Source organism: Mandrillus leucophaeus, unplaced genomic scaffold (assembly GCF_000951045.1).
Source record: "Mandrillus leucophaeus isolate KB7577 unplaced genomic scaffold, Mleu.le_1.0 Scaffold160, whole genome shotgun sequence".
Classification (NCBI taxonomy): domain Eukaryota; kingdom Metazoa; phylum Chordata; class Mammalia; order Primates; family Cercopithecidae; genus Mandrillus; species Mandrillus leucophaeus.
Window position 1 is genome coordinate 4006868 of NW_012101588.1, and position 10021 is coordinate 4016888.

Here is a 10021-nt window from a genome sequence, read left to right on the forward strand (position 1 = left end):
GGAGCTTGCAGTGAGCTGAGATCCAGTCACAGCACTCCAGCCTGGGCGACAGAGTGAGACTCCGTCTCAAAAGAAGAAGACCAAGAACCCAAGAACCATCATGCTAATTCAAAACCTAATTAATGCTTAGGCATACACAATTTCTCCTAAGCTTTTTTGATCACTTTACTTTCTGCTAACAGTGTGTTGGGCTCTACCCAGAGAAGCAATCCTACCTAATTTAACTTAAAAAGGCAGAAAGAAAGACCTTGTCATCTTGGTTTTGGACATATGAACTGTAATTATGATTCTCTCTTGTCTGGCTGTAATCCTTAGTGTCCAACTTGGCTTACCTACGTGTTCCTGCTATTGTCTTAAACGTAGCATGGTATCCCCAAGGCATCTATCCTATTGGAGATTCATTAAATGAGCTCAGTGCATCCCTGAAAAAATGTAGACACTGCCGGTACTGTCTCAAGAATGGGGCCAGACTTTTCTCTGCCTGCCTCTTCTTGTTCTCTGCTTTCTGCTTTCCTGGCTCTACACCACCCTTCTTTGGTTTGGCATCTCTGCTCTTGTTGTGAGTCTAGCTTTCACTTGATTAACACGTTTGAACTGGTTTTTAAGACTTTGACCAGCATCTCCTCTGGTACACGATGGCTGGCATTAACTCCGGGTCTGACACATTGTGATGGTGGGTACTACAGTGAAGGGGACTGCATGCCTAGCTCCGGATGGAACTCAACCCTTGCCCAACTAACTCCTCCAAGTTGGACAGTTCCAGAGGCCATCTGTCTCCAGAGTTCATGCCCTTCCCTTGTAAGCAAAAGCAACAATATCTCCCTGCCATTCCCTATGCTGGCAATACTTCCCAACATCTGTCTATCACAAGTGATCACAGAAAGATGCTTGGCACTCTGTTTGCTGTGCTTGCCAAAACCCTTCCTGTTCCTACAGCCACTGCCACTGCCTGGAGAGCTTATCAGGCATTCCACGTGCATCTGTTTGCAGGAATGCTGAACTTCTGGTGTACATGTATATTGGAATGATGTTCATACTTGGTCCCTTTACTGATGGAAGTGGCAGAATAATAAGTAATTTCCATGGATCTAGCTCTCTCTTGAAAGGCCATTATTTGGGCTGCCTAAATGTTCTGAGCTATGAATTTTGGGGCTCTACCCTCTGAGAGATGTCTAGTATTATCATTCCAGAGCCTAGGGGTGTATCTATAGGAAGAGGTGTAAGATAGACAGTTATGTCATCTAAGTTTGTCTCATCATTGCAGATGTAAAGTGGAATATGCAGATGTAAAGTGGAATACCTTAGTCCTCTAGTGCCAATTCTGGGAAGATCCCAGGGACACACTGCTTGCTAAACAGACCAGAACTACTGAGTCCACTGTCAACCTTTCCAATTCCAGAGACATGTGAGGATGAAAGTATAGATGAGGAACTCCTCACTCCCACCCCAACATGTCCTTGAGACCATTACCAAGCCCTTGCCCTTCCATGCTAAAGATGGAGGAGTGGTACACCCCCAGCCAGTCCTTGCTGGGAGACTGTGCATGTTCTATCATAGGCAGAGTAGGTGCTTTGTAGGCTATTGCCCAGCTTTCATTAGCCCAACAAGTGAGAAACTGTAAGACTGTCCAGACCACTACCCAGAGGAAACTGACTTTTCCCAGGCCCATACCATCACTTTGCCACCATTTCTTGGCACAGTGGGAAGGAGAAGGCATTTTCTATTTCCATACAAATGAAGATGGCAGACTACTGCTTTCAGATTGAAGTGATGAGAGATTCAGAGACATCAGGTAGCTTTGTGTCCAGCCATCCCTGCTACCCATCTCACCTCAGGCCAGGCTGATGTAGCCTTGTGTCCAGCCATCCCTGCTACCCATCTGACCTCAGGCCAGGCTGATAGGAGTGGACACATTGGTGACCAATGACTTGCAAGACTATTCATAATGATACACTCGGGGCAGGGAATGCCCAGACTGGGGCTATTCATTCACCAGGGAAAACGAGATTTTCCAGAATCGAGAAGCAGGGAGCAGTGAAGAGCTTTTAGGATGCCATGTATTGACTCTACTGTTTCTCTTGGGTAAGGATATAGCTTTGAGAAGCTGATTTTGGTTAAAGGCCAAAATAATACAATAGATTGTGAATGAAAAGTTAATTATAGATTGCGTAGGCCCTTTTAAAATAGTGATGGAAACACAAATTATAAAAGGGCTCTAGTATAAAACAAAATTAAGATGAATTTGGCAATACTCTGCTGTGTGATGTCCCTGGAAGTGCACATATCTCGTTAGGGATTTTGGAGTCATCAATTATCCATCTTCACCCAGCCCCTCACTCAAGTTTATATCCCTGTTTTGAAAACCCTTCACTTCCAATTTTGCTTCTACCTTCCACCAGGTTACGGGTTGAGAGCAAACATCAGGATGAGAGGGCTTGCTGGGAATTTGGGCAAAGACTTTCAAACTGTATTTAGCAGAGTGCTAGGTTCTAAAAAAATTCCTGTGGGGATGCTACAGGATGGGCTGAGGGGTGGCTGGGCAGAAGGGGCTTTAGGTTCCATCTCCACTGCAGCCTTTAAATGAGCTTGTTTGTGCATGCCTAGAACATGGCCAGGTAAGCAAATGGTAAGGGTGTGGTCCCCAGACTCAAGAAACATTTATATCACTTTTCCTCTGCCAGCTTCTAGGACAAGTACTGGCATACAGGAAGTACTGAGGTCTGAGGAATGTAATCAGCCAAATCCAGAATGTGGGAAACTCTGCAAGACAAGTGACCCATTTCTTCAACAGAGAAGACACAAGAAGACAGAAAGAAGTAGCGGAAACTTATAGATAAAAAGAGACTTGAGACATACTAGTCACTTACACTATGTGAAATCTGGTTAGATTCTGCTTCAAAAAAAAATTAACTAAAAAACATCTATGAGGTAATTAGTGAAATCTGACCACAGACCGTTTAGTAGATGATATCGAGGAATAACCATTTTTTAGGTGTGACAATGGTAATGCGGTAATACGTTTAAGAGTCTAAAAGAGCTTTTAGAGATATAAATGAAACATTTTATAGATGAACTGATAGGATATGGATTAGCTTCAAAATAACATAGGTTGAGAGAAGGGAGTAAGTAGAACTGTAGATGAAACGAGATTAGACTAGAGTTGGTTTTGAACATATGCTGAACCTGGGTGGTAATGTGGAAGGATCTTTATACTAATCTCTCTACTTTTGTTTGAACTATTTCCTAATAAAAATTGTAAAACATTATGAACACCATGAGAGGCATAACTGAGTTTCTTTGTATTGTTTTTTTTTCTTTCTCCTTTTGCCAATACTTATAAGTTATGCCATCTTTTTTGTAGCCATGTAAACCAATCCAAGTTTTTCAAGAGGTAAGTGAGGTTAACAAATAGGTATTTACTTACCTACCTATATACATACTTCTGTTTCAAATAGTATGCTTTCTGATAATTTGGAATTCTGTGATTCCTGTTTGCCTTTTTACTTATCCAGCCTTCCATATTCTGGATATTTTGCCCAAGTTCAATCTCTTTATCACTGCTGAGCAAATAGGTAGTAAGTGGATAGACAGGTAGGTAGTTTACAGACAAACCTTATCTATCTACTTACATTATAATGCATTTATAATCCATATATATTAATCTATATATATGTATTATATACAGAACCCATATATCCATACAGAGACCTATCTACATATGTGGATAGATATGGGACATTCTGTGTATCATCTCTCTATACGTATGATCTATATGAAGAGGTACCTTTCTGTCTATAGACAGAGACCAATCAATACAGTTTGACAAGGCTGTTTTTGCTGCTTCCATCATTGATTTGCTTTGGCAGTTATGGTTTTTACTTTCCTGTATTTTTATTCCTGCATTAATAGTTACAATGTCCTCTTCTAACTTACTAAGAATATAAAGCAACTTTCTTAATTTTTCCTTTTTCATTCAATAAATCCATTTCAGGTCGATAATTTTATCCCAAACTTGTCATTATTCTTCTTCTCTTCTTTAGAAGAGGTATTAGAGTTTGCTCTTTTCAATCATTTTGAGCTTCAGTGGTCTTTGTCTTGAAAAATTAGATCCAAAGCCCTTGCTCAGCATCCATTTGAGTACCAGGAGAGATTTCAGGTCCAGAGTCAGAGGGCAGACTGGATGAACAGGATGAAGCCTGAAAATATCTGGAGCTCAATAGTAAGATGGTGGCATACCACTTCCCATTCCTGCCTTTTAAGTGCGGATTCATGCAGACAACCCTAGCCATTTGTCAGGACTTACGGACATTACCCAAGGTGTATGAGGAAGCAGTCAGCAGAGTTAGCAGTACTGCAAGATGGACCACAGCAGATTTCTGATGCTTTTATTGGATAACACAATGTTAAAGAAGATTGGGTCATATAAACTTATTTTTTAAACAAATGTACAATCTGAGAAATAAAAACAAACAAGCAAATAAAACCATTAAGTTGCTCAACTGAATAGAGATAATGAGATTCCTGTGCTAAGGCAAAAGAAAGGGCAACTCCAGAAACTATTTTTGCCTCAGGTAAAGCATGAGTTTTAAGGCTGCTTTGTGGGCTGTAAATATATTAAAATAAACATACCAAAGTGACAGACTTCTGGGGAGTTGAGCTTCTCCAACATTAGCTTTATGACAAGTTCATCTGGAATGCTTTGACCGCTGATCAACATTGATTGCAACTAAGGACAAGCATAGATATTGTACATTACTGTATAATATATCTATTATACAGAGCTTTATTTTTGTAATCATAGTTACTTTGAAATTTAGGTCTGTTTACCATAAGTCCTGATTCAGTTTCAGCAACAATCTGTTCTTCCAAAACTGGCAAAGCTAAAATATGAATTCAAAATATTAATACAGACTGATACTAGGATCACCAAAATAAGAAACACATTCTAGTGTCTTCTAACTGGTAACAAAGATTAACATTTGTGCATCACTTTATGATTTACAATGCAAATGTATGCATATTATGTCATTTAAGCCTAACCAAAGCAGAAGCAGCAGAATGTCTTCCACAGAGAACTTGTCTCTGCCACTCACTAAGCTTAAGAATCTTGGACAACCGAACATGGTGACTCATGTCTGCAATCCTAGTAATTTGGGAGTCCAAGGCAGGAGGATTTCTTGAGCCCAGGAGTTTGAGATCAGCCTGGGCAACATAGGGAGACTACATTTCTACAAAAAGTTAAAAAATTAGCAGGTCATGATGGTGCATGCCTATAGTCTGTGCTACTCAGGAAGCTGAGGTGGGGCAATCACTTGAGCCCACGAGGTCAAGGCTGCAGAGAGCTGTGATCATGTCACTGCACTCCAGCCTGGGTGACAGAGTTAGAGTGTGTCTCAAAATAAAAATAAAAAATAAAAAAATAAAGAATCCTGGGGGAGCTAACTCCGTAAACACTGCTGCACCTTGGATGCATACATACTGTGTAGTGTACAATAGAATGTAAGGATGAAATCAGGTGGTGTATATGACAGTGATTTCTACATCATTAAGTATAGTTACAAAAGTATGCACTGGTATTAATTAATCCAGATTTTCATAACCCTACAATTACATCCAAAGCCCGCTAGTTTTGCACATGGTGTAAAAGAAAATGAATCAAGAAATGTTTAAATGGGTAAACACAGATTAGAAAGAGGGGTCTTGAGGCTGAAATTCCGATGATTTGTTTCCTTTAAAAGAGGAAATGTATCATTCCTTGAGAGAGGACATCCTGGGATAGGAATGACAGGGGGCATGATCCAGGGGAGGATCCAGGAGAGTTGTTACATCATTAGTTGTTAATAATCTATGGGATGTTTGGTATTCTTTAAGATTTCCTAGAAGTAAACTTTTTGAACAGAGAAAGAAGAAACTTTTAGAGTTGTGTGTGTGTGTGTTATGTATTACAAACTTTTTTCCAAAAAACTTGTACCAGATCGCAATTTTACCAAGAGCATGTGGAATGCCCATTTCATAACATCCTTACCTACAGTGATTGTAGTAATTGTAAAGATTCACTGCCAATTTGATAGCCAAATATGGATCAGTGTTATTTTAATGAACATTTCTTAGAATGATATTAAACTCTTTTTTCTTATATTGTTTATTTTTATTTCTACTTTTATGAATTGTCTATTCATTCTTTTTCTTATTTTTCTATTAGGGCATAAATAGTTTTATTAATTAAGAGAATATTTATATATAAAGATATCAACTCATTGTCTTACATATTGCAAAGAATGCAAGAAAATTTATAAATAAAAATAAAAGTTATCATTGAAGACAATTAAGTTATAAAAAAAGTTCCTAAGAAAAGCTGCAAGAGTTCCATCTCATTTGAGCTTTCATAAAAAGACACCCAAACACACATATTCCAAACAGTTCTAAATTACGAAATTAGAGAATTAGAGGTAGTAGAATAGAGTTGATGACATTTCATAAATTCTATGAACAAAACAAGGACTAACAGAAGGGCAAAACATTATTGGATTGATGATGATGTTATAAAAATAATATTGGGCTGGGTGTTGTGGCTCACACCCATAACCCAGCACTTCAGGAGGCCAAGGTGGGAAGACTGTTTGAGCCCAGGAGTTTGAAACTAGCCTAGGCAACAAAGCAAGACTATGTCTCTTCCAAAAAAATATTAATTAATAAATTATTTTAATTAAATATAAATAAAAACCCAAGCAGATAATATTCACTGGGTTGATAGGTGGACAAATGTGTGATAAAGCAAATATAGCAAAATGTTAATCACAGACTCTAGATGCCAGGTATATGGGCATTCACTGTATAATTATCTCCATTTTATGCATATTTGAAAGTTTTCATAATAAACTATTAGAGAAAAAAGATAAAATTTACCTTCAACACGAATACATTTCCATGCCTGTGTTATGTAATGGGCTAATGTTGTTTTCCCAACACCCTTAAAAAGAAAAATGTTATTTAAAGCCCAACAGAACAGTCACTTGCCAGTGAAACAGATATACCAATTTTTAAAGATCCTATTGCTAGTTACTATTACATTAATGTTATAAAGTAATTTTTCCCATAAAAATGAAGAGTAGACCCTAGATATGTATAGTTTAGTTTTTCTTTACTAATTCTTGCATATGCCACATCTCCTAAAGTAATATAAATAGACCCTTTAAAATTAAGTAGATAGCCCTAAAATCAGGAAGCTATACCATTATGGTATTGCACTCTTTTAACTATCAAATTTTATAATTTTGATTACAAATCATTGTGATTATATTGGAGAGTCATCATTTTATTTCCTTTCTAAAGTTTACAATCATGAATGTTTTGACAGGCTTCCATTTTAGTAATTTTGATGAGCAAAAAGATCCTTTTTAACTGACATCTTTGGAAAGTATCATACTTTAAAGATAAAAGGTCGTTTTGATGAAGTAACATTTGCATCTGGTTGCTTTCACTGTTGACTTTTTAAAACCTATTATGTTTTTAGAAACATAGTGAAAGTTGTTGAAACCATTTATTGGTACCTGTCCCAGGGTCCACATAAAATAAGTCAAGGATGGGATCCAGCTCTTAATCTCTGCTATGCTGGGGAGGCTCTTTAATTAATCAGCTTAGTGGCTGTCAGTAGCTCTTATCTCGAGTTCCTTACTAGAAATGTCTAGAAAAGCAAACTTTATTACAATAGCCATTTTGGTTTTTTCCTGCTTTGTGGAAAGACAACACATAGGTCCTCTAACACGCTATAGGTAAAGTCTGAGGCACAGTGCCTCTCAGGATCTCAGACATTAACAGGAGAACCTCCTGGCTCATCTGGATGGTGTCCTATCTTCACATATCCAGACAGCCTCGCAACAAATTGCAAAGGAAATTTCATATGCAAATAAAATCTGAAGTAACCTCAGATCGCACACTACTAACAGTTGTCATGTGCGGTGTTTTGGTGAGTTACTTTTCTCATGATATAAAAGCAAATTTAAACATAGTCTGGGTTCCTTCTCAATTATAATATGTAAGAAGAGAGAGTTATGAATTTATAACCAATATTATGTCAGATTTTAAGTCATATAATGAAAACTTAACAGACGCTCAAAAAATGAGCACAATATGTGGTTTTTATTTTTATACGGTAACTTAGAAAATTGTGATTTTAAAAATTAAAAAAAAATTATACCAAATAATAAGAGATAACTTACTGGTTTCCCAAATACAACAAAGCAAACAGGTTTGGACAACAAAAAATTCCTTTCAGTTTCATCTTCATCAAATATATCTGCAAAAGGATGCTCTTCTGTCTTCTCCTGAGAAGTCATGATACAAAATACTACAATAAAACAGGGTAAAATTGTTAACTTGCCTAATTTGGTTGGAGGAGGTGACTAGGAACAATTGAAATAATCTGTGAATTTTCTTAGCCCAGAAGTCATTTTGTACCATTAAACACATGAATTTTGTCAGTAATTGCAAATAAGTTTAACTCATTTATAAAAATAATAGTAAGCTCTTAGTTTGAGACAAAAACAAAATCTAACTATATGTTGTATAAAAGAGAGCTCAAAGTGTTTCTGAAAGACTAACTTAAGGAAAAAATACATATATACGTAAAAATACACAGATTTGTGTGTATTATATTAAAAAACAAATTAAAGTTAAATATGTTGTACATGCACATGCAACATAGGTGCATGTAAAAATTTTACCAGAAATGGAAAAGGTAATGTTGGCTAAATGTATTAGATTCATATTTTCATATTTTAGGAAGCTTTGGTTAATTCCATGAAGAAAACTTTTCCAAAAGTAATGTAGTTTTTACATTTTTTCTTTTGTAATATTTTATAAATATCTGCAAGAACATATATTTATTTTAAAGTTGTTTTCAGAAACCTTTTGCTATTTTGATTTGCTCTTAAGTGGATTTCTAGCAGAGAAGCTCGAGTCCTCAATATTTTAACATGAACAGTTTTCAACTTAGTCCAACTCTTTCGGAGTCAATCAGAAAAAAATAAGGTCATAACTTTTTTATTTGTTTTTGCACGAAGACTGTCTCTTGTTTTCAAGCACTTGTAGACTACATATTCATACTCATGAAATATTTATATATACCCATTGAATATTTCTATTATGTAAACAATAAAATAGCATGGGACATATCTCTTGATCACAATAAAATAATGTTAAAAATAGTGATAAAAGAATTTTTAAAACCCCTAATTGTCGAAAATTAAAAAGAAAAAAGAAAACTATATTTTTCTAAATATTACTTGATCAAATACAATTTTAAAATGGAAATGATAAAATATTAGCAAAATAATAGTATTATTAAATATCGATACTAAGAAGAAACTGCATCAACTAATGGGCAAAACAACTGGCTAGCATCATAGTGACAGGAACAAATTCACACATAGCAATATTAACCTTAAAAGTAAATAGGCTAAATGCCCTGATTAAAAGACACAGACTGGCAAATTGGATAAAGAGTCAAGACCCATCAATGTGCTGTATTCAGGAGACCCATCTCGTGCAAAGACACACATAGGTGCAAAATAAAGGGATGAAGGAATATTTACCAAGCAAATGGAAAGCAAAAAAAGGCAGGAGTTGCAATCCTAATCTCTGATAAAACAGACTTTAAACCAATAAAGATCAAAAGAGACAAAGAAGGGCATTACATAATAGTAAAGGAATCAATGCAGCAAGAAGAATGAACTATCCTAAATATATATGCACCCAATACAGGAGCACCTAGATTTAGAAAGCAAGTTCTTAGAGACCTACAAAGAGACTTAGACTGCCACACAATAATAGTGGAAGACTTTAACACCTCATTGTCAATATTAGACAGATCAATGAGACAGAAAATTAATAAGGATATTCAGGACTTGAACTCAGCTCTGGACCAAGTGGACCTAATAGACATCTACAGAACTCTCCACCCCAAATCAATAGAATATACATTCTTCTCAGCACCCCATTGCACTTATTCTAAAATTGACCA

At 36.3% G+C, this 10021-nt stretch overlaps 1 protein-coding gene across 1 annotated transcript in view; it reads right to left on the reverse strand.

Moving 5' to 3' along the window:
* Positions 1 to 10021, reverse strand: part of AK9 (adenylate kinase 9) — a 183559-nt gene that overhangs the window by 164683 nt on the left and 8855 nt on the right. The window contains exons 2-5 of the mRNA XM_011975968.1: positions 8220 to 8347; positions 6907 to 6970; positions 4828 to 4880; positions 4630 to 4726 (exon numbers count right to left, since the gene is read on the reverse strand). Of these exons, the coding sequence (XP_011831358.1) occupies positions 4630 to 4726; positions 4828 to 4880; positions 6907 to 6970; positions 8220 to 8336 (331 nt within the window). The 5' untranslated portion in view covers positions 8337 to 8347. The remainder of the gene's footprint in view (positions 1 to 4629; positions 4727 to 4827; positions 4881 to 6906; positions 6971 to 8219; positions 8348 to 10021) is intronic.